This window comes from Bos indicus, chromosome 4 (assembly GCF_029378745.1).
Source record: "Bos indicus isolate NIAB-ARS_2022 breed Sahiwal x Tharparkar chromosome 4, NIAB-ARS_B.indTharparkar_mat_pri_1.0, whole genome shotgun sequence".
In the NCBI taxonomy this organism is placed as follows: domain Eukaryota; kingdom Metazoa; phylum Chordata; class Mammalia; order Artiodactyla; family Bovidae; genus Bos; species Bos indicus.
Window position 1 is genome coordinate 13,885,177 of NC_091763.1, and position 25,191 is coordinate 13,910,367.

Sequence of the window (25,191 nt, forward strand, 5' to 3'; positions counted from 1 at the left end):
CTGGCAATATGAAAAAAGGTTCTGGCATCAAAACAGTGAGTGAAAATACTTCGAAAACAATGGGTTGATACCTACCACTAACACTAATTCATCTAAAGACAGACAAAACCCCAGACTTTCAGATAACTTTTCTGAAGCTAGACATGTACCATCCTCACAAAACGAATACTAGAAAGATTCCTCTTCCCACACTCCTCTCTCGCGGAGAAGAGTTAGCCCCCTAGCCTGGCAGGCGGGTGACCTCTGTTGCTTGCGTCTGCCAATGTTGTCAGGCCCGCCAGGGTTCACATAAGTAAAGAATATTCCAGGCAAGGCCCCAGTGAATTGCTCTGAACTTCCAAGCAGCAGCCAATCATTTCCTGCTGTAAACCTCATCAGTCTCATCGAACCCTTTCATGGACAGGATCAATAAGCACCCACCATCAGAAACTTGCTAAAGCTGCAGAGGGCATAGAGGAGAAATTGTGGGGTACCACTGTCACAGGAGAACAGAAGGAATCTTTTTTTGTAATTCTCTGCTTTTTCTTAATCCCCCAATTTCTACAGGAGCTAGCAGCACAGAGGCAAAGAGATAATCAAGTGGTAAGTGGTGTTTAAAAATCATAGGGAGGGGAGAGCGGGGCTGTGTCCCCCTCTCCATGTGATTCCACATTCCTCTCTCTTGCACTCGGGGAAATCGGCTTCCTCTTTTAACAGCGACCAGCTGGTTTTCCAGAGGTGCCTAGCGAGGGTTTGCTGAGCGCACGCCCACCACGCTGCACACAGACCCCGCCGCTGCCATCGGGTGGGAAAGAGCTGAAAGGAGGGCGTCCTGGCTCCAGGCCTGCCCGTCCTAAAAATGCAGCCCGCATCAACCCATTGTGGTCAAACTGGCGTCTCAGTACAGACCCGGAGCTCCCAGCCAAAAACTGTTAAGTCTCACAGGATTCAGAGATGGCTTTGCCTTAAAGGAGGTATTTTTCTGAAACGACGACGCTCGTCTGTGAGGGGATTTATTTTACAAACATCGTGGAAGCACAACAGACGCTCTGAAGGCTTTTATTCTCTAATCCCGATCTATAGAAAGCCGAGCAAGAGTTAAGCGTAAGGAGGTCCCAAGTCTTAGGTTTCTGAGTCCTACAACTTCAAGAGATTGGTTTCTGTTAACCATAAAATAAAATTTAGCATTCCTCAAATTGTTTCCACATAACTTATGAATCCTTTCACAAAGAAAATAGGTCTAAAAGCCTTCAAACTATGACTCCAGACTAAACAAAATTATCTCATTTTGATATTCAGAAAAACGGCAGGCATGGCAGTCAGGCGGTGCCCTGATGGAGCTCCTCTCTGCGAGGCAGAGCCGGCCCTCGTCTCTCGACATGATGCTGGGACGTGACACCCAAAGCGGTCTGTGGCCCCAGCTCTGCCAGCCTGAGGCTGAGGGAAGGAGGAAAGATCTTCCTCCTCTTTGGGGAGGGTGAGGCTTCCCATGCAGCTAAGAAATCACCCCATCTTCTGCAGAAGAGAGCAATCGCCAGTTATCTGCTACTTAGAACATTTCTAAGTAAGTACTCTTTCCAGCCTTTTGAAATGGTCTGGTTTTCTTTTTTGTTGCAAAACAGAGAAACAGTAGGTCAGGAACCAGTGCTGAAAAGGCAACTGCAAGTGAAAAGGGGCTGTGGGGCCTTATCAAGGCAACACCAGGAAGCATGTGTGACCCTTCTGCCCACCTGCCTCTGGGCTTCAGCCAAGTTGAAGGGCAGAGTCCCCTCCTCCAGAGGAGCAATCCGTTCGATGTCGGCCAAGGTCATGCGTCTAGAAAGAAAAGCAAACGTAAGCAACAACAAAACAAACTAAAATTTAAGGTATGGAATTGTGAAATGTTCCTCTTCTCGTTTCCCACCTTTCAGAGTCATCTTTAATTTGGTTTCTTTTTCTCCAGGATTGCTGCCCTCCCCCTACTCCCACCTCCCAACCTCCCTTTATTAAGCTAATTAAAAGAAAAAAAGGCCAACTTACCCCCGTGGCTCATATAAATCTGCTAACTGAAACAAGATGTCAACTTCCATGGGTGTAACCTGACCAAATTTCTGAGCTGCCAGAACAAACTCCTCTGTATGGAAAAAGAGTTAAAAGGGAAAGATTCAAGAAGGAATAGCCACTAAATGCAGCATTAACTCAAGGCACTGGAATGAGCGAACATCACCAAACTTTATTATTAACAGTCACAGAATTCAAGTCAATCCAAATGGGGTAAGAACTCTTTCATTCATCTGGAAAGAGTGTGCAGAATGCTTGCTCGAATAGTGACTTTAAAAGGTTGGTGTCACCTGAAGGCTTTGAATAAATGACACAGGAAGCCATTCAGATTGTAAGTCAGGGAAAACCAGGAAGGAGATATGGAATTCCATACACATAGGTCCCAGGATATAATATTAATGAAGCTGTGGAATTCCAAAGGGAATTCTTGTTTTTTTTAAAAAAAATCCCATTAAAATGCTGATATCTTGATCAAAGATTGTCGATCAGCACACACTGTCAGCAGTATAATTTTAAGAATTCCTTGTGTACTTTCGAAGGTCATTTGAGAGGATGTCAATTCAGTTTAGGTTTCATTAAGATTTGAAAATATTTAAGAAACTTTGGGGGCTTCCCAGATGGCACTCGTGATAAAGAACCCGCTTACCAGTGCAGGCAACCTCAAGAGACATGGCTTTGATCCCTGGGTAGGAAGGATCCCCTGGAGGAGGAAACAGCAACCCACTCCAGTATTCCTGCCTGGAGAATCCCATGGACAGAGGAGCCTGGTGGGCTACGGCCCATAGCATTACAGAGTGGGACACGACTGAAGAGGCTTAGCGCACACACGAGAACCTTTACATGGTTCCCTCATTCAAAGACAGCCTTGGATTTATTTAAAATGTGCTGAAAATTGTTTCATTTGTTTCAGAGTGGAGAACACACAAGTACCAAATGGTTAATATGTGTCAATGAGATAGAAAACTAGGGACAGAAAACTCTGTAACATGAACTTTTGGTTGTCTTCTTCCCTCTAATAATACTTCACCAAGACACTTGCAGGCAAGAATCCAGATTTAGTCGCACTCACCCTTAGTCACCTCTACATCTTTCCTGTTGCCAGCCAGAGTGCTGTAGATCTTTCTAATGAGTTCCATGTTGTTCAGGAGCGAGTTAAATCCATTAAAATAGGAGAAACTAACTTGATGGGATGTGGTACCTCCAGCAGCCTCAAATAAGTTGAAAATAAGAGGGGGGGAGAAGAAAAATAAACAAAGGATTTATAGAATGAAGAAGATTCAGAAGTACGTATATCAAATGCTAGTTTTGGAAGTAATCAAAAAAGCATGTATAGCAAAAAGTGGCCAGAAGTATTTTTCTTTCACATTAAAAGAAAAAAAAAAAAAAGCTATAAATGATTTTTAGAAGTAACTGCAACTAATCATGACCAGAACTTGTACTCTCCACACACAGGTCCTAGAAAACTAAATAAATACACATGTAGGATTATAACAACAGGACCAGTAGTAATTTACAGAGTTCAAATTTCCATTGGAAATGTTTTATAAGTTTGTTTATTTCATCTAATGAGCAATTCTTAAAAGCTTAGACATGCAAAACTGTATTATACACATGCCCACATGTGTATACTTATGCATGCAAAACTATTATACCAACACAACATGCTATGAGAAGTGGTTAATCTAACATTAATATCATGATTTGTCAAGTTACTTATAAGTAGTAATAAATAATCATTTAAGTACATACTTTGTATTGGTAGGATTTCCAGCAAACAAGCACATTATGATAAAATTATGAGATGTCATATGCTTTGATGGGGGTTAAGACTGGCCAGGACTCTTGATAATCAGAATTTGTAAGAAACCATATTTCTTCACAGGGATAAGGGAAACAGACAGCATGTCCATTATAAATGGAACTTCAGTTTGGGGTTTCAAATTCTATCCTTCCCTAACAAGGCAAAATATTTTTATTAGGAAAGCACTTCTTTATAAGGTAACAACCACATAAATCTTCACTTCATAAACGTTTGAAATAGCTGACGTGAGAGTTTAGATTGGGCTAGGGAAGGGAAGGACCAAGACAAGGAGCCAGCGTGCCAGAGTGGGAAGGCCTTATCAGAACACCATTATCTTCAAAAAGAGGGACCAGTGAAAATAAAGAGGAAAAAGGAAAAGCTACTCTGAGTTCTCACTTAAGGTAAGCATTATGGGAAACTCAGATGACGGCGAAACATTCAAAAAGTCCTCTCCCTGGGATTAACACAAGAAGAGTTACCATTGCATATGGGTCCCAAATCCAGGGGATCATCACAATTATCCGATAAGCTTTGGAAATTAGATATGAGGACTTCCCTGGTGCTCCAGTGGTTAAGAATCTGCCTGCCAATGCAGGCACCACAGGTTCAGTCTCTGTTCCAGGCAGATCGCACGTGCCGTGGGCCAGCTAAGCCCAGGTGCCACAGCTACTGAGCTCAAGCGTCCAGAGCCTGTGCTCCACACAAGAAGCCACCACCAGGAGAAGCCTGTGCACCGCAACCCGGGAGCAGCCCCGCTCACAGCAACTGGAGAAAACTCATGACAGCAATGAAGACCCAGCACAGGCAAAAATGAGCAACTAAATAAAGTTAAAATATTTTAAAGAAAAAGAAATCAGATCACCACTGTGGATGGTGGATCAGCAGGCCTAGAAAAGACCTCAGAATATGCACTTTTAATAACAATCCCTGATGATTCTTAAGCTCCATGATCAAGGCTTGGGAACCACCACCATGGAATGTTCCAGGATACCCTCAGGAACCATGAGGGAGAAGAGTGGCTGGACCCCCACTAGAGGAGAAGCTCCACAACAGATGGCAGCAGAGACCTGCCCACCACATGGGCCACTGTTGCCTCAACACACAGGGCGCATGAATGACTGAATCCAAGGCTTAGAGTTGCTATTCTGCCGACTCCTCAAATATATCTATGTGCACTTTTTTTTTTATTTTAAGGTTTTTATTTTAAAATACCTTTTCTTGGAGAACTTGTAAAAGTGAAGACAAGCATTTGCCATATCTCAAAATATAAAGCAAACTAACATGCAATTATATAGCTGTTTTTCCTTTTTTTAAAAAATTCTAGTTAATACATTTCTTTAAGATATTTCATACTATCCAGGTAACAAATTAAGATACTCACTAACACCCACAAAGCACTTCCTGTAACTTTGGTAATGGATGCAATACCATTGAGCAAAGAAGAAAATGTCAGTGCTTAAACAGAAAAAAACTCTACATAATTTATAATACTTGTTCTTACAATTCCTTATCTACTGAGCTTATACCAGATAGAATAAAGTATTTCATTAGGGCAAATTACAACTTGGGGGGAGACATAAATTGGGAGATTGGAATTGATATAGACACACTACTATACATAAAAGAGACAATAACTACTGCACAGCATAGGGAACGCTACTCAACATTCTATAATGACCTCTATGCAAACAGACTCTTAAAAAGAGTTGATACACAAATATGTATACCTGATTACCTCAGCTGCATACCTGAAATGAGGACAATGTTGTAAATTAAAGTATACTCCAGTAAAAATTAAAAAACAACACCCCCTACTTACTGCTACTAGACATTCTTCTACAAAAGGCGTCAAGACGTGAGGGCGAATGGTGACCATGATATCCCGGAAGTCAATGGCTGTGACTTTTCCAGTTCTGGCACTGTCCCTCTGAACAAAGGCTTGCTTTGCATGTTCCAGCTGTATTTCCTACAAATAAAGAAGGTAAATGTATATGTATGGCTGAATTCCTTTGTTGTTCACCTGAAACTATCATAACATTGGCTTCCCTGGTGGCTCAGACGGTAAAGAATCTGCCTGCAGTGCAGAAGACCTGGGTTTGATCCCTGGGTCAGGAAGATCCCCTGGAAGAGGAAATAGCAACCCACTCCAGTATTCTTGCCTGAAGAATTCCATGGATGGGCTACCTACAGTCCACGAGGTTGCAAAGAGTCGGATGTGACAGAGCAACTAACACACACGCCACAACATTGTTAATTAGCTATGCTGCTGCTGCTAAGTCACTTCAGTCGTGTCTGACTCTGTGCGACCCCATAGATGGCAGCCCACCAGGTTCCCTCGTCCCTGGGATTCTCTAGGCAAGAACACTGGAGTGGGTTGCCATTTTCTTCTCCAATGCATGAAAGTGAAAAGTGAAAGTGAAGTCGCTCAGTCGTGTCCAACCCTCAGCGACCCCATGGACTGCAGCCCTCCAGGCTCCTCCGTCCATGGGATTTTCCAGGCAAGAGTACTGGAGTGGGGTGCCATTGCCAATACAAAATAAAAAGCTTAAAGTTTGGAAGAAAAAAAAAAGGTGAAATTATTTGTATTTCTCAGTTACTATAAATGACATGTATGGACGTGAGAGTTGGACGGTGAAGAAAGCTGAGTGCCGAAGAATTGATGCTTTTGAACTGTGGTGTTGGAGAAGACTCTTGAGAGTCCCTTGGACTGCAAGGAGATCCAACCAGTCCATTCTAAAGGAGATCAGTCCTGGGTGTTCTTTGGAAGGAATGATGCTAAAGCTGAAATTCTAGTACTTTGGCCATCTCATGCGAAGAGTTGACTCATTGGAAAAGACTCTGATGCTGGGAGGGATTGGATGCAGGAGGAGAAGGGGACGACAGAGGATGAGATGGCTGGATGGCATCACTGACTCGGTGGACATGAGTTTGGGTAAAGTCCAGGAGTTGGTGATGGACAGGGAGGCCTGGCATGCTGCAATTCATGGGGTTGGACACAACTGAGCGATTGAACTGAACTGATAAATGAGTGTTCAATTTCAAATCAGGGTGAAGAAACAGACATTATATCTTGAATTACCGAGCCCCACACTTGTTCAATAGCATCCCCAAGTTATTATCTCCTTCCAAAGAGGAAACTTTGCTCAGACTGGTGAATATGTCTTGAGAAAGTACATCCCCCCCTTAAATCTCTTACCCAAAGAAACCAAATCACTTCTGTTCGAGTCCAAAGACACGAGGAAAATAAAAACTAGAATGAGGCTTGGTAGGCTCAAAGAGGGCTTCCTTGGTGGCTCAGATGGTAAAGAACCTGCCTGCAATGCACGAGACCTGGGTTTGGTTCCTGGGTTGGGAAGATCCTCTGGAGGAGGCCAAGGCCAACCCACTGTATATACGTGCCTGGAGAATCCCCATGGACAGAGGAGCCTGGAGGGCTACAGTCCACGGGGTCACAAAGAGTCGAACACAACTGAGCAACTAAGCACAGAACAGCACACGCTCAACGATCTGGCCAAACCCTGCTTAGGTGATGCAAGTGATCAAAGGAAAACCAGTTAAAAGGACATTAACCTCTCCCCAAAGAAGAGAGAAAAGTTCTTAATGGTAACGTGGTTCACAAACACGTGATGTAACAACAGATTGAAAAGGGTGGTTCTGTTCCGGAAGATGCTATTCCTCTACATTACTGGTGGCTGGGGGTGGGTGAAGCCTTTGTATGTGGGCTTTTCTGTGCATTCCTACCCTCTTTCCACCAGATACTACAGCCCCTTTCCAAGGCCACGGCAATCAAGAATGTCTTCAGGGAGGGCCTTATGTCCCAACTGAGGACCAACGCTCTAAAATTAGGAATTGGATGGTACGTGGGTCAGAGATGGCCAAATTGAGGCAGTGCCGCTGGATGTATGTTTTAATTCGTATGATCTATGGATAGAGAGCCCAATCTTAAGATCTGTTTTGATATTCCCGGAGATAAGTGTATACACACAATAAAACACAGCCTCCCATCAGAACCCAGCGTGTGCCATGTAGGAGGTGCATTCCTTCTGCAGAGACTCTTCCTCACAACACTCTGCCCATTTCCCAAATGGGCCCTTGGAGTGAGATCTCATCTCGATGAAATGAAAAGGCATCATGGATAAGGGTTTTGAGGACCTTAAATTGTCTGAAGTTTAATAAACTTTATTAGATGATAATGAGGAGTTAATAAATACTGAAAATGATAGAAGCTGGAGTGAGAACATGGCAGGTCATTATTCCCTTACCTTTACTTTTGTGCAGTTTGAAAGTGTCTACAATAAAACCTTTTTAAAGACAAAACAACAGTAAGAACCAGAGTTCTAATTCTATTGAAAAGCCTCTTTTCAGTTACACCATCTGCCAGTGCTGGCCAAGCCCATCCCTGCTGGAACTCTTGCTGGGACCTAATCTTTCTAGTGCCTCTTCCACTCACTCCTTAAATGGGAGGCACCCATCAGCCCTCTGTCCTCGGGTCCTAAATCAACTCTCCTCTGCAAAGAACTCCCCTCCGCAAAGAACTCCCCTCCCTAGGTCTTCTTTTAAGACCTCTCATGGGTCTTGATTCCCAGATCCAAGTGTCTCACTCCTATCTTCTGCACCAGAATCCCTGACAGCTTAGAGAATCTACCCATGGGGTATCTTGTAAAGGCCACAAAACTCCACGTCACTCAACATGCTGTTGGGTGTCCCCCACCCAGGCCTCAAATCTTGTCTCTCTCCTGTGTCCCAAACTTCATTATTAGCATCTTGTTTTCCTGGTCATCTACCTGGAAAACGGTCATTTTCAATTCTTCAAGCTTCTTTCCCTCAGAGTAAACCAGTTACTAAATTAAGTCACTTAGACCTTTGAACGTTCACTCAAATGCATCTTCTCCTTTTCATTCCTGACATCACACATTCAAGCCCTCCTCAGAACACGGCTCAATGGCCACCATGAGCCCAACTTTTCAGTCTAGCGCTCTCTCTGATCTCTGCATGCCCCTTGCACACGTCAACAGCTGCCTTTAAGCATCTCAAACCTGACTCCTACCACCTCTGCCCGAACCCTTTCATCATAAAGATCTGTCTCCAAAGCAAGACTCTTGAGACACTACAAGGCGTTACTCTCAGCCTGGTCTCCAGTACCCAGGCCCAGCCCAGCCAGACCTTCCACACACCCAGGCCTTTGTCCACACTCTTTCCTCCGCCTGGCACAGACCGTAGCCTTCTTCTCTAGCTCCTGAAATCCTCCTACTTGGTAGCTCAAATGCCACCACTTATGTAAATATAACCAGGCCTCCTAACTGAAAATAACTGATCTGATCGCGTGGTCTCCTGCGTGGCCCTCAATTATAAGACTTGTCTTATTCCATCCTACATTATCATCAGTTGTTTGCATTCCTGTCTTTCCCCCACCTTGCTGTGCCCTGCTCATCCTCCTTGCGGAGTGGGCAGAATGCTTTAGATATAGTAGGCACTCAATAAACCACAGACGTATCATCAGTGATATGAAATTGTATAAAACCAATTGAGTGAAGAAATTACAATGTATTGAACAAAAAGGAGTCCTCTGTACAAATGTCTCCAATTTATGAGGAAGGATGAAACCAACTGTTAAACACCCTGTAGTGAAAAATGACCACAGTATGTATTCAATTGGAAGTAAATGAACAGAGTCTTTGAATTGCCAGACCCACTGCTAAAACTATCGTAAGCCAAGATTACTCTCGACAATACCAGAACGGGTGTTCAGTTATTTACCACTCCCCCTAGTTTACAACTAAAGTAGTCTTGGGGATCCTCAGATCATTATACCCAAAACAGTATCACTTTCCCTGGCCGCTCCCCCTCCTCAGAGAGCAGGAAGCCACCACGTTGTGACCAACCTGTCCGGAATGTTGAACTGGGAAATGGACACCCAGCTGGGGGCTGATGCTCCCGTTACAGGACGGGGGTGCACTGGTAACGTGGACGAACACCGTCACCATGCACTTTGGTGCTCAATTAATTGTAAGCAGCAGGGACCCCGCAATCATTGGGGAAGAAAGCACTTTCAACCCTAACGGAGAACTTGAGAATGCATTTCCAACAGTTCTTAAGAGACTGGGAACACTATAAATTCCATGAAAAACGTGAAGGCAGATCATGCAGTTCTCTATTAATAGTAGGAAATAGTAAAAATGTTCAGCTATGTGTTTCCCTAAACTTAAAAGTAGCTTACTGAAGATGGGGCCGGCCTTCTGAAGAACATCTGTTTATGTCATGACTGTTTCTTGCTCTGGGTAAGGAAATGAAAACTATTACCTGAAACAATAAAACAGCAACAGTAACAGCATTTCGTGAGCATGCATCACCTGCCAGATTGTTCTAAAGTACTCTGTAGTAATAGACTCATTTAATGTTCACAGCACCCCTCCGATTTAGGAACCGCTCTTAACCTTACTGCAGCAGATGAGGAAATGGAGATCTCACTGACAGGACACAGCAAAACCGGACTTCAAGCCCAGGCGGTCCCACTGCCCTCACCTTGCCCCTCACACCACACCAGACTGCATGGGAGCCTGGGTGGCGCTGCTCTCAGGAACTGGATTACAAAACACTCTTTGACACTTTGGAGTCTTCAGAGTTATGAGAGGATGAGCTTTCAATTTGCTTTTAAATTATTCTAAGGCCCTAGATTTTTCTGTTGCCAACTTTCATGAGAAAACAAGATAGTTTCCGAAATTTTTTCATTAAGGCTGAAGTCTTTGATGTGCTGGCGATTGCCACAACGGTCTTCCTAACAACAGCGGAGAACCTGGAAGAGAGAAACCACGTCTACAAGGCCTTCTCCCGGCCGTGCACACAAGCAGAAGACTGAGGGGGAAAAAGATCAGTAAGGAGGCCTGGGGCAGCTAACACAGGGCCTCTATAAATACTGAACTCAAGAATCAACGACCTTTGAAACCAAGCCAGGCTCGCTACTTGCGGCAGAGGAACTTCTAAGTTCTCCTCTGACACCTCTACAGCTGATTAAGGAAAATGTAGCCCTATTCAGTGAGGGCTGGACATATCTGAATCCGAAAGGGTAAGGCTGGGATGGAAAGCTTTTGGGATGCATGGTGTGCAAAGCATGGGTAGCTACTGGTCATTTTCAAATGCAAGGGGCCAGAACGGATCAACTCGCCTTGTGTGCGGGAGAGGGGAGAACAATGGGAGAAGCAATAGTTACATTCAAATATTTAACGGTTTAAAGGACTAACAGGTAAAAAGAAGTTAGACTGCCTCTCTGTTTTTTACAAAAGAAAATCGGTGGAGAGAAAATAAAGGGATCAGGTTTTGGCACAAAGCATAGAGGTATTTAATCTGCACAACTATTCAGCAATGAAATGGGCTACCGTGCAAAACAGCAGGTTCCCAGTCACTGGAAATATCTGTTCAACTACCAGCTGAGAAACACATGTCAAGGAATTTATTTTGATTTAGCTTTATTTAATACAGGGGGTCGTGGAAGCAAGATGTTATGATGATAAGAATCTTAAGTCTGGGACCGGAATGGGCAGAGCTCAAGTCTCAGTCGTGGTACTCCAAGTTGGCAGGACTTAGGGAGCACCCAGCAACACCATGCCGTACAGGGTGGTAAAACTAGACGTCGTGTGCAATAGGCACTTCATAAAAAGGAGCGTTAATTTTGGTCAAAGTGAATGGTTTAAAACCCTCTCCAATCCCTTCCAATATAAGTACTCTGGAGTCTTTAAAAAAAAATCCCTAGTAAGGAACAGCGGTTCTGCTAAATTATTCTGAACCAGCAAGAGGGACAGAGAGATGAAAACCAGTTAGGGCAGAGGGCGACAGAAACAACTGAAGGCCTGAACACGTCCTCCAGGCTGCGGGCTCTGCCAAGAACTTCAGAGACAGTACTTCATTCGAGTTTCACAATAATCCTGTAAAGTAATAACATCTTCATCTCCCAGAGGGACCTGAAGCTCACGGAGGTTAAGTTACTGGTCCAAAGTCACAGAGTGAGGAGAAAGCCAGGCTTCGCTCTCTACACCAAGGTATTACCAGATTCCAAAACTGAGATTTTAACTACTAACTTACGCTGCCTTGGGCAAAAGCTTAAAGGGGGATCATAAGTGATGTGGACAGATAACTAGAAAAGAGATTTTTAAGAAAAGTTTGGGTGGTGATTCATATCTAAAAATCAAACAAGAGTTTCTAAAAGAATTCTCACCTTGGAGAATGGGAGAATCTGCCACAAAAGAAAATGCTTCAGGGGAAAGAGATGAGGTCGATGACAATGAGGGAGAAACCTGGAGGGAGATGAGCTTAAGTTATAAACAAAAGTTAAGCAGAAACCAAAAAACGTCAGAGGCACATGTGGAAATATAAATCTGGGAAATGCAGACAACAGAATTTTAGAGGAAAAATGCCCCCAAGAGACCATGTTTACCGTTATTCAGTGTAGGTTATACTTCAGGGACAGTGCATTTTCCTACTTCACCACCTCAATAACCTTCTAAGGAGGGGCTGCCCGTCACCTCCATTTTGTAGCTGGAAAAACCAAGGAAAGGCCAGCTGGGGGCCGCATGACACTAAGGATGAAGCTGGATGTGCAGCGGGGTGGTCTGGCCCCAGAGCCGTATTCTTAACCTTCGCAGACTTCCTATTCCTTTTAGGGGAAGGCCTATAAAAACCACAAGGAAAAGGAAAAAGAAAAAAAAAGTTGTACCAATGGATGAGATCATCCTAGGATACACAGAAAGAGTGGGCAGATGACAAAAATAGAACCAATACCTATAGGAGTACAGACGATAAATCTGAGGGGCCTGAGACCCTGTGGAAAACCCAGAGAGCTGGGGTGAAGACAGCTCTACGGAGAAAGAGGGCTCTTATCAGTAACAGGCCACGGGGTGCTTCCTAAATGCTGCTGATGGAGCCAGGAGGGACTGTGCAGAGGAAGGGGGCTCCTTCATCTAAGGCCAGGGGGCCGCACCAGCACACAGCTGGGCCGTGGCCTCTAAGGCGGTCCTACCCCTCCGTGTGAAAGGAGGCTCCCTTTTTCTTTACATTTGCCAGTGAACTGTTTTTTGTTCCCTGTCTTCTGGGGCATAATGATTAATGGACTCGCCTTCTCCTCTAGCAGCTTCCAGCAACTTCAACACAACCATCAGAATGCTATAGGAAGTGGGGAAAAAATCAAACGCTTCAAAACTGCTGCTGCTGCTAAGTCGCTTCAGTCATGTCCGACTCTGTGCGACCCCATAGACGGCAGCCCACCAGGCTCCGCCGTCCCTGGGATTCTCCAGGCAAGAACACTGGAGTGGGTTGCCATTTCCTTCTCCAATGCATGAAAGTGAAAAGTGAAAGTGAAGTCGCTCAAAACTGCTAGCTGTACAGAAATACACTTATACAGGGCTTACACCACTTTTGGCTTAACGTTCATGCTTCTAACAGTTCAGGCCTGTCATTTCCTTAATAATTTCCAATTGGGTATATTTTGAATGCAGAAACTCTCTCTACTTCTATTCAGAGACATAAGTTTGTGTTTCAACCTCAACAATGTATCAGGAACCAAAGAAGCAGGGAGGGGGGAGCACAAAAAAAGACCCCTTTCATTTTTTGTGTTTTGTACAGTTTTGAAATTAAAAATAAATATCTAAAACTTTAATAAAAACAGGGACTATCAACAAGGATTTGTATCAAATTTATACTGTTAAAATCAAAAAAACTCCTTTGGAAAGTGTTGCTGTAAGAATTCTGAGGAAAATGCAGGTTAATTATTTATGAAAACGAGGAATAAAAAGGTGTAAAGAAGGTTTGCTTACAAAATATGGTATCATATTTTGCTCAATTTCAAATAAATTCTATGTTACATCAAGTATCAGGACCTGTACCGCTTAATATGTTAAGTATCATTTTCATAATCCTGTGCTAACTCAGAGGAAAAAAATTCTAGTTAAAATAAAAATCCATATATTTTTAAACTGAATCAAAAAGAGAATCTGGCACTGGAGCAGGTAGAGAAAGCAGCTGTTCCCACTGCAACGTTTTTCTGTGCTGCCCACATTCAGCCTAAGCAGTCAGACTTCCAGAGTTTGGGGTGAAATTTTATCCCCATTTCAATGGGTGGGGCCTCTAATTTTAAAAGTTGTCTTAAAAAAATTAAAATTAAAAAAGGGTCTCAAGAAGCAGTAATTATTTGGCATGTAGCATGTGGCACTGCCCACACAGCAACACCTTGGCGGCAACCAAACAGAGAGCTTTTCCATCTCAATTTCCTGGCTCTCCTGATTCAACGTTAAACCTCACAGTGGGTAACAGCTGTATGGTGTGTTCATTTTCACCAGGATGTTACTGTAAAAGCTTGCACAACAGGCCACTCCACAGAACAGCAAGCTGACAAGCACCACGGACACAACAGCACAATGAATTCTGATTTCCTTTGCCCAGAGAGCAGAAAGTGCAGAGTGAATGAGATGAGCCCTGCATCTAAGTCTCCAAGTGACCAGGCTTTTCCCACACCTCTCATTACTCATTGCCAAACCAGCGGTGGTTGCTATTTGGACACAAACCACGATCTCATCTCTTAGAAAAGCTGAGAGCGAAACGACATTAGCTACACCTTTACTCATTATTTCATCTTGGATCATCAAGGGGTGCTGTATTTATGAAGCAGGACCAAAGCCGTATGGCAGATCCCATCTGGTCCAACTTAAAATCAACATAAAGACCACATGCGTGTTAAAAATGCAAATATAATCGTGGTCTCTGGCTACTAAAGATCCATGGTCTAGATATTTTAATTAATACAGATGGCAAGCTGGGGGAGCCAGGGGAGGCACACACGGCTTGGGTTACTCAATCCTAAGCAAAGACGTGGTTACCGGTTCACTAACTGGTTGAAACAATCGTGGCTTCAGCAAGTCCTACTTACAAAGGATTATTTTTTGTTAACACCTGAAATGCTCTTTCAGTTCCAAAGCTTGAGAACTTGATGTTGCCGAGGTTGAAGGTTATGTTTCTTTTGTTTGGTGATGTTAGAGTAGCAGCAGGGGGAACAATTTCTTTTTTAACAAGATAGCCCATTGTGTTGAAAGTTTTGCCTTAAACTAGTATACTTGCCTGGAGAATCCCAGGGACGGGGGAGCCTGGTGGGCTGCGGTCTATGGGGTCGCACAGAGTCGGACACGACTGAAGCGACTTAGCAGCAGCAGTAGCAGTATACACTGGGGCTTCCTTGGTGGCTCAGACGGTAAAGCATCTGTCTGCAATGCAGGAGACCTGGGTTCGATCCCTGGGTTGGGAAGATCCCTTGGAGAAGGAAATGGCAGCCCACTCCAATATTCTTGCCTGGAAAATCCCATGGACAGCGGAGCCTGGTAGGCTACTGTCCATGGGGTCGCAAAGAGTCGGACACGACTGAGTGACTTCACTTATGTATACACTGACATACACAGTCACAAACCTACGATGAAAAACATCTGATTAGGAGCAGAGAACCTCTGGCCTCAAGAAGGACTTGGGAGCTGCCAACTTCCAGAACTCTGCTCTCTAGGACCAAAATGCCCATTTTACACAAAAGACTTGGGTTGATCTGTATGCCATGCTGACCCATAAGCCAAAATACTGGTCAATTTGATTTAACAAAGAACCAAAATTGTTCAGTTGTTATTTGCATGAGTGTATCTTTGGCATCTAACAAAGTTATCTTGGGGCTTACGTGATCTGAAGATAAAAGCTTTTAGGAATATGAATGGCTGATCTGGGACACACGACACAGCTCTGAACCCTAGGCTCTAGTCCTAGCTCCACCAACTATGATTCACCTCTCCTGATGTCACGGTTCTTCTGGTAAAAGGAGGGCCTGAATAATGTGATAGACACTCATACCCTTGTGATGAGGGCTTTCTGCTGGGTCAGGTAACTTCATTCCTAAACCCTATGTGACGAGACAACATTAGAAAGAATTATTAGCCCCACTCTCTCCCAAGTCAGCTGTCCCATTTCTTGGCTAACGAATGGAATCCTGACACTAATATCTGGTCTCTCTACCAATTTAGAGCACTGCTAATTTCTGAAAGACTCCTCTTCCTACAGCGAGAGGAGGAAGGCCTCTAGAAACAAAGAAATGTCCTGTCTCCGTGAAATGAAGGAAAGAGAATTTTCTTGGAAATGCCCAGGTGTGTGGGGCCATCAGTAGGGCTCCTATGAGACCCTAACTCCAAGGAACTGATGATGAGGTGGAAACAACTCAACCGCACACAAGTCACTAGTGATTACGTGCAAAGCGCTCCTAACAGCCCTTCATCCACATGCCCTCCACCCCTTCCCCCATTGCCCCCAACCTCAGTAAATCACCACCGTCCTTCCACTTGCCCAAAGCCTAAAATACAGGAGAGAACTATGAGTTACATATATGCGTACCTGTCCCCATCCTAATAAATCACCAAGCCTGGCCAGGTCCATCCCTTTAATTTTTCTTGAAATCCACTCATCACTGTTACCAACTGTTTTACTGGAAAGTGGCCATCTGGTCTCCCTCTCCCCATCATAGGACTCTCCATTTCATTTTCCACACAACAGCCAGAGTGATCCTTCTGAAACACCAACCTCATCATATCTGGCTCTCTGAGCTCCTCATCAACCTGAGGATGAGACCTGAACACCAGATTCTGTGCTTTTAAACAATCAGGGTTTTGTCATCTAGATCAACGTTTCTCAGTGTGCAGCCCTCGGACCATCTGGGACGTCACAATTCAGGATGCTTGTCTGAAAGGCAACTTCTTAGGCCCTATCCAGACCTACTGAATCAAACTCTTGTGGGGACAGAGAGGCCCAGGGTACAGCCTTTTTAAAATAATCACTTCCGAAAAAAAATTATACAAAATTTGAAAACACTGCTAGAGATTTAGGAAAATTAAAACCAACTTGTGTTCCACCTGTCTCATCTTGAACAAATTCAGAAAACTCCATGCTTCTATGTGCTCATCTTTCATACAGAGACAATAGCCGCGGCACAACACCTAAAGTGACTATAAAGACCAACAAAAGCCAAAGCACTTGCCAAGTTGGAAAATGCTATAGGTGAAATAGTTAACAAGCAACAGCTTTCTACTTAAGTATTTCACAATGGGGAGCAATCCAAGATACTCGGAGACAGGAGCTGTTAGAAACTCCTATGTGCAGATTACTTTTATTTATTTATTTATTTTTATTATTATTTTTATTTATTTTTTATTTTTAAACTTTACAAAATTGTATTAGTTTTGCCAAATATCAAAATGAATCCGCCATAGGTATACATTTTGTAATTCAGTTCAGTTACTGACTCTTTGCAACCCCATGAACCGCAGCACGCCAGGCCTCCCTGTTCATCACCAACTGCCAGAGTCTACCCAAACTCATGTCCATCAAGTCGGTGATGCCATCCAACCATCTCATCCTCTGTCGTCCCCTTCTCCTCCTGCCCTCAAGCTTTCCCAGCATCGGGGTCTTTTCAAATGAGTCAGCTCTTCGCATCAGGTGGCCAAAGTATTGGAGTTTCAGCTTCAACATCAGTCCTTCCAATGAACACCCAGGACTGATCTCCTTTAGGATGTACTGGTTGGATCTCCTTGCAGTCCAAGGGACTCTCAAGAGTATTCTCCAACACCACAGCTCAAAAGCATCAATTCTTCAGTGCTCAGCTTTCTTCACAATCTAACTTTCACATCCATACATGACCACTGGAAAAACCATAGCCTTGACTAGATGGACCTTTGTTGCCAAAGTAATGTCTCTGCTTCTTAATATGCTGTCTAGCTTGGTCATAACTTTCCTTCCAAAGAGTAAGCATCTTTTAATTTCATGGCTGCAATCACCATCTGCGGTGATTTTGGAGCCCTAAAAAATAAAGTCAGCCACTGTTTCCACTGTTTCCCCATCTATTTGCCAGGAAGTGATGGGACTGGCTGCCGTGATCTTAGTTTTCTGAATGTTGAACCTTAAGCCAACTTTTTCACTCTTCTCTTTCACTTTCATCAAGAGGCTCTTTACTTCTTCTTCACTTTCTGCCATAAAGGTGGTGTCATCTGCATATCTGAGGTTATTGATATTAAATATATACACATGATTATAAAACACTATCAAAAACTAACTGGAGGGGAATTCCATGGCAGTCCAGAGGGTAGGACTTTGTGCTTTCATGGCTAGGACCCAGGTTCAATCCCTGGTTGGGAAACGAAGATCCCACAAGCTGTGCAGTGAGGCCAAGAAAAGAAAAAAGTAACTGGAAACAACAGTAACACGCACCCTACTATGGTTTTATCATCATATCTGGCAATTCACGGGCAGGGATCAAGAATTCTGAATGTCCAATAATGCGTGACTGTACATCCCCATTAGGAGACATGGCCCCTCCAGGAACAGAAACTGACTTCATAGCCACAGCCCTGGAGACAGTGCAGTGGAGCCTAAGTGGTCCTGGCACCATATTGTTTGATTCCTCACACATCTGTGATCTTATGGAAGAAGTTAAGCTCCAGAACAGTTGTTCTGCACTCTTTTGGGATATTCCTTTGGGAACCTAATGAAAGCCATGAGCATTTCCCAAAAAAATAACTATCTGAAAATGCAAAATTTTACCTTAGAGTCTGTTTATTCTTTTGCATATAATAGGGAAGAATGATCATTACCTCTCAGGATATTGGGGATGCTATTATCAGAAACAGAATATTTTCAAAAGCACTTCATAAATTACAAAGATTGTTACTAGTATTCCTTTTTTTTTTTTTTTTGAGTGACTCTCACTGCCAACTCTACAGAATTATCTGGCAGAGAAGCTTAAGGGCCTTCCTTTCACTCTGTGCTCACAGTAATGGATTTCAGCAGATACGTCTCCAAAGAAAATATACAAGTGGCAACAGGCACATGAAAAGATGCTCAATCACACATGAGATACTGCTAAGAGACTAACGTAAAGGCCTTAGTCTCCTCATCTGTAACATGAGGCTGTTAACTACCTTATACGGGTATCTGGACTTCTAATTTTGTACTTTGGACAGGTGTTGTAACCAGACTCTGAAACTATTGGTTTCGAATTGACACCTGCCTTAAGGGTTTATGTTACAAACCTTCAATTTGTTATAAAAGAGCACCTTCATCGGGTATACACTGTATATCTGTTTGCAGTTGTGCCTTTTAAGCTGTAGAGCAGAAAAACACAGGAATGACGCCCAGATTTGTACACTGTGTCTCGAAAGTTGTCATTCCCTCTGCACCTCTGAGTCTTTTGCACAAAGCCTCTTGAAAAATCCTACATCCCCAGCAAATATTTCTTGAGTTGGGTGGATTGCTCCATGCAAGTAACAATCACAGAAATACTTCCAAACAAGATATTCTATGCTAATATCATTTATGAACAGGAGTTCCATCAGGTACAGGATACAAAAATTCCTCTGAACTGTTTTCTAAATATACTGCTTTCAGTATATTAAAAATCCATTTTTCAACTCATAATCATAAAATTACAGCTTTGCCCTAAGAGCTGAGAGGAAAGAGATGTTGGAAATGCATGTAGACTATTCTAAAATCCACACATATATACCCATAAACAAAACTATATTCACGGGCTTCCCTGGTGTTCCAGTGGTTAGGAATCCACTTTACAATGCAGGGGACACAGGTTCAATCCCTGGGCTGGGAAGATCCCACATGCCATGGAGCAACTAAGCCCATGTGCCACATTTACCGAAGCCTGCACACCTTGAGCTGGTGCTCCATAACAAGAGAAACCACAGCAGTGAGAAGCCGGCACGCTGCAACTAGACAGGAGTCCCCACTCATTGCAACTAGAGAAAGCCCACACAACAACGAAGACCCAGTGCAGCAAAAAATAAATACATAAAACTATACTCACATTCACACACACACCATCACTCATGCAGTTAACTAGAGATGATAGAACCAGGCATAAAAAACCAGCAGCAGTGGAGGCAACAGTCTCAAGGATGGGGTAACAGGGCTGTAGCCAAGCTTCCTTCTGAAATCCTTCCCTGTCTTGAGGAACAAGACTAGGCAGGAGGCTTTGCATCTCTGCCACTTGCTTCAATGGTATCATTTAGATACAAAGTAGAAATGAGGTTTTGTACTTTGTATCTAAATGATACAAAAAAAGATTGAAGGCAGGAGGAGAAGGGGATGACAGAGGATGAGATGGTTGGATGGCCTCAGCATCCATGAGTTTGAGCAAGCTCCGGGAGCTGGTGATGGGAAGCCTAGCGTGCTGCAGTCCATGGGGTCTCAAAGAGTTGGACACAACTGTGCAATGGAACTGAACAAACAAGGCAAATTTAGTTCAAAGTTTCTCAAACTGATTGACCCCTTTATGCCAGAAAACAACATGCCAGCTCAGCATTCAACCCACGCCCGTGACCAGCGCCACCTCAGACAATGCCCGGATGAGCCCGTGAACACAAGGAGTCCTCACAGCCACATGGCGGCCTGTGACAAATGCACACCCGCTCCCGCGTGCTAAAATATTTTTTAAATGAAGGGGGAAAGTAACTGCCCTCGCAAAGAACAGCACTGTCCATTGGGCACAAACACAAGCACTTATATGAGCACAGATCACACACCAGAGCGTGAGGCTGAGTTAGCTGAAACCAATCCAAGCTACCATCTGGGACCTCCAGGCTCCTTGAAGCCACAAGCGCTTCTCAGCGGACCCCACAGTTGCTCCTCTTCCTCCTCAGGTGACAAGCAGGGACATGCATGGTGGCAGTTCTTTCAAGACCTGGGCACCAGCCAGGGAGCTGGTGCTTGTGTTTCTATAACCTGCCCCAGAGCAGAAAGGCAGGGATCATGCTTAACACAGCAAGAGCCCTAAAGGTCACTTACATTTTAAGGAGTTCCCTTAATCCAGAAAACAGTCCAAAAGGACAATCAAAGTATTTAAAGTTGAGGTCATTCAGAAAAGACTTCAAAGGAAGCGTCTGAGTGGGGGCAGTGGGAGAGAGACCCAGTGGCAGACGTCTAAACTGGTAATGCAGTGGCATTTATATTAAGTCTGTCATGACACACACATTAATTCTTTGAAATCTGGGCCTGGAGTGGAACACAAAAGCAAGGCCCGAATTATCTACCTAAACCATCTTAACCTAGTCAAAGTTTAGCACTTGTAATCTCACTATGAAGTCAAAAGCATCCCATGAAGGACACCGAGGGATGAGCGCATTCACCATTACATAGAGAATGGAGTCAGACACGAGCGAATGCCTGCAAGCTGCAGCTGCAAACCTGGTCAGTAACCCCTGAGTCATCTCTCATCTTTGACTCTGGCTCGTCCGTATCTCGAGGAAGGCCCAGAAAAATCTGCGTGGCTTATAGCTGACTCATGAGTCCACGTAATTGATACTTGCTTAAAGGGAAAGGTGATCATCCTTACTATTGCTAACATCCCATTAAGCCTAAAAGTTAATTAGGCTGTATTCCATAAAGTCAATTGAAGGCATTTGTCTCAATAGCATTATCGCAATTATTCCTCATCAAAACGAACCCCACCTCCTACTGCGGATGATGTCTTGCGTAAACAACAGCACAAACCTAACAACTCACAGGCCATCTCCACCTGAGTTACGTAAGCAGGTTTATGTTTACACAGAACTGCAACCAGGAATTCATAGATATTAACATGTTTTTTTTAAAAAATACAAAGGCATGTATTTAATAAATCTTGTTTTACATTTTCAGAGGCCAGGAAAATAAAAGCAAACTAAAAAGTGTAACAAATTCTATATATCATAATGATGCATGTAAAAGTCACAAAGAGAAAGCACCCAGGAGAGTCAGCCAGTTATAAATGCTGGTGCCTAAGAATGGAGCCCACAAAATGCTGACTGAGTGGTTACATGGCACAGCACGCATGCGCCCTCGGGCCCTCCCCTCCACCCAGCAGCTGTGCTTCTAACCACTCCTCAGGGTTCCGGCAAGGTCTCAGGAATACAGGAAACAGGCATCACGAACCCACTGCCATACCCACTGCTAATGTTACTAATAACAGAAGAGAAGGTGGCTTGAGGAGGTGGATGGGGCGGCGGGTGGGATGAAAAGGTGATGAAAAGTAAGGGAGCTGAAAACCTCCAGTAAAAATAAACCAATAAGCCATGACAATGCCATATACAACATGAGGGTTATGGTCAACACTGTAATAACTTTGTTACCACATGTAACTACATGTTACTAGACGTATCATAGTGGCCACTTCCTAATGTATCCAAATGATAAACCATGTATACAGTACACCTACAACTAATGTAACACTGTACCTTAACTACACTTCAATTAAAAAAAGAAAAAGATGATCTCCTTAGCAAATTTTTCCTGAGGACCCGGAATTAAAACACAGCAAACCAATTATTTTAAACAAGTCTTTTAAACGTTATGTCAATATTTACTAATATATAAATAAAATCAAATTGTTAGGGAAACAAATGCATAAAAATCTGAAAGAGTGGTTTATCACATAGACCTACATATTATACAGATATTGATCTCTATCAGAATTAACACCATCTTATGCTTTGGGAGGAAAACTCAATGGTGTTATGAGTCTTCTGTTGGCATCATCAATGGCCCATTGAAAGCACCCCAAAGGGGGAAGTGAAGAGCAGAGGCAGGAGGGACTGGACTGAGGGGCATGCCAGAAATGCAGACAACTCCCGCAGAGCTGAACGCCAGCTATGGATAGCATGTGCCCTGAACAGTGTTTCTCACACTTAGCCGCACAACAGAAATGCCTCAAAAGACTCCAAGTGCCAAGCAAGCCCTCTCTGCCCTTCACCCCAGATACAAACACACACCTGACTCACAAAATCTAATCTCTAGAGGTGGGGGACCAAAACAATAATAGTTTTTAAAACTCCCCAGGTGATTCCAATATGCAGTCAAGTTTTAGATCCAATGTCTTGTCTATAAAACGCAAATAATTCTACAGTTAGATGCTGGTGACAACATCTGTCCATTTCTAAAGGGATAACAAAATTATTAAGTAAGTAGTAGTGGAACCAGTCATAAGCCAAGAAGTCAAACTCGCCTGCCAATGCAGAGGTAACAGATGCGTGTTCAATCCCTGGGTGGGGAAGATCCCCTGGAGTAGGAAATAGCAACCCACTCCAGTATTCTTACCTGGAGAATTCCACAGACAGAGGAGCCTGGCAGGCTACTGTCCATAGGGTCACAAAGAGACACAACAGAGTGACTTAGCACGGACACAGTAGTGGAACCAGTCATAAGCCCAGAGTTCAGGTTCCAACTCGCCCCTCCTGATTTATATAACCTTTCAGCAGATCACTTAATTTCCAGGGTCCTCAGAGTGTATTCCATTTAAGCATGAAATGGTTCCAGGCTGTATCAGAGCCTGTTTAACCCTATAGTTTCTACATACTAATGAAGAAATACTTCCAAATAGGATGGTTTGGCCAGGGTTAGCAAATTTGGATTGGGATCCTAGTTTTATTTATTCATCCATTCTTTTTAACCTTTTACAAGAGCTGGACTCACCAGTAAAAACTGAGTGAATTCTGCATATGTCAGGTGTCTTTTTCTTTCTTTTCCAAAGTGTAGTTGCACAAATTCTGAATCCCAGTTAAATGGAATATGTTGATGAATTGTGGTCTGTCCAAAAACTTGCTTAACATCCTCTGAAGAAAGAAAAAGAAAGGTTGATTACAACAAACCAGATTAAAACAAAGCAAATCAGGTACCTCCTTCTAAAACCTGTTATTAAATGCATATTGCTATGTTTTTCATATAAAAAGGAACTCCACTTTAAAAACACAGATTTTAAAGTCATGGCAGAAATAGATGCAGGAGTCTAACAGACTAGAAGTAAATAATCCCATCCAATAAAACAAAAAAAATCAAGAAGTCACACACACATAAAAAGGCCTACAGGCAGCAGCAGGCCAGCATCAATCAGCTAAATCTTGTATCATCATCTGTTTTGTTTCAACAAATATTATTCTCTAGGCACAGAAAATATAAATCAGTCTTCAGTGGCAAGAAGCACACATATTCATAAAGAAACACTGAGAACACGATACAACTCTTAAATATAGCCCTCCTTATCAAGCCGTTAAAATGTTTTTGAGGACTTGGAAGTCAGATATAAACCTTTAAGCATATGTTAAACAGCACTAAGACTTGAAAGAGTTTTAAAACCTTCCACTGTTCAGCAGGCCACACTTGAAGGCAATGGGAAAAAGAGCCAACAGTCCAATCCTTTAACTTTATCCTGAACACTCTGACTTGACACATACTGACCCTCTTTTTAGCCTCTACTATGGGATTTCCCCAGTAGCTCAGACCATAAAGAATCTGCCTGCAATGCAGGAGACCCAGGTTCCATCCCTGGGTCGGGAGAAGGAAATGGCAACCTACTCCAATATTTTTGCCTGGAGAATTCCATGGACAGAAGAGCCTGGTGGGCTACAATCCATGGGGGTAGCAAAGAATTAAACAAAACTGAGCAACTAATACTTATAAATAAAAAAACTTAAAGACAAAACTGTAAGAAGACTGGCAGAGAACAGAAAAAATGATACAAAAAAAAAACAACTCTACTTTTCTAAAGCTTCATGATTTTATTTACTAGTCTCCCCACCTTCCAACCAGAGTGTATGCTTGGAGGGTACAGGGACACAAATTACATAACTGGATTTGTCCTGGCCTTCACATCTTTAAATATATCTACCAAACCTGCTCACTTTTATGAGCAAACTGTGCCTGCTACCTTGTTTTTCTTCCCCTTTGCAAAGATTTTAAAAAAGAAAAAAAGAAGTAAATTCTTTAGTTCTCTAAAGGGTGCCAAAAACTTTGGCATGTATTTCCACTGATTCCCCCAAATTTCCTACTTCCAACCCCCCTTACACCCACAAGTTTTTATTCCATGCTTTTAAAGTTTCCAGAGAGTTGTAAGTCTTGCCATGAAGACACACTAGTGCTGCCATCAGCATAAGATTGGCTGTGTATTTGCATGCAGGAAGCAGTAAAAATCAGAATTATGCCGGACATGAATTTTATAAAAGATGGCAGAAAACCTCAGGCTGGCCCTGATGAGGACAATAAAATAAAAACTTTTTAAATGTAACCCTCAATTTCTTTGCATTTATTCTGTTTCTCTAGGAAGAAAAAAAGAGAGAGAGACAGAGGAAAAGAGAGCGAGCCAGGACATAAGAAAATGAAGTGAAACTAGAATTGAGATTTAAGAACTGGGCCACTGGTGGCTCAGTGGTAAAGCATCTGCCTGCCAGTGCAGAGACATGGGTACGATCCCTTGTCCAGGCAGAGCCTACATTCAGTCAGTTCAGGTCAGTAGCTCAGCCGTGTCCGACTCTTTGTGACCCCATGGACTACAG

At 43.2% G+C, this 25,191-nt stretch overlaps 1 protein-coding gene across 4 annotated transcripts in view; it reads right to left on the bottom strand.

Annotated features, from left to right (window-relative positions):
* Nucleotides 1-25,191, bottom strand: part of SLC25A13 (solute carrier family 25 member 13) — a 231,063-nt gene that overhangs the window by 86,951 nt on the left and 118,921 nt on the right. For all 4 annotated transcript variants that reach the window (XM_070787512.1, XM_070787511.1, XM_070787513.1 and 1 more), the window contains 5 exons: nt 23,336-23,475; nt 5,640-5,786; nt 3,089-3,227; nt 1,999-2,092; nt 1,710-1,794 (listed from right to left, as the gene is read on the bottom strand). In XM_070787512.1, the coding sequence (XP_070643613.1) occupies nt 1,710-1,794; nt 1,999-2,092; nt 3,089-3,227; nt 5,640-5,786; nt 23,336-23,475 (605 nt within the window). The remainder of the gene's footprint in view (nt 1-1,709; nt 1,795-1,998; nt 2,093-3,088; nt 3,228-5,639; nt 5,787-23,335; nt 23,476-25,191) is intronic.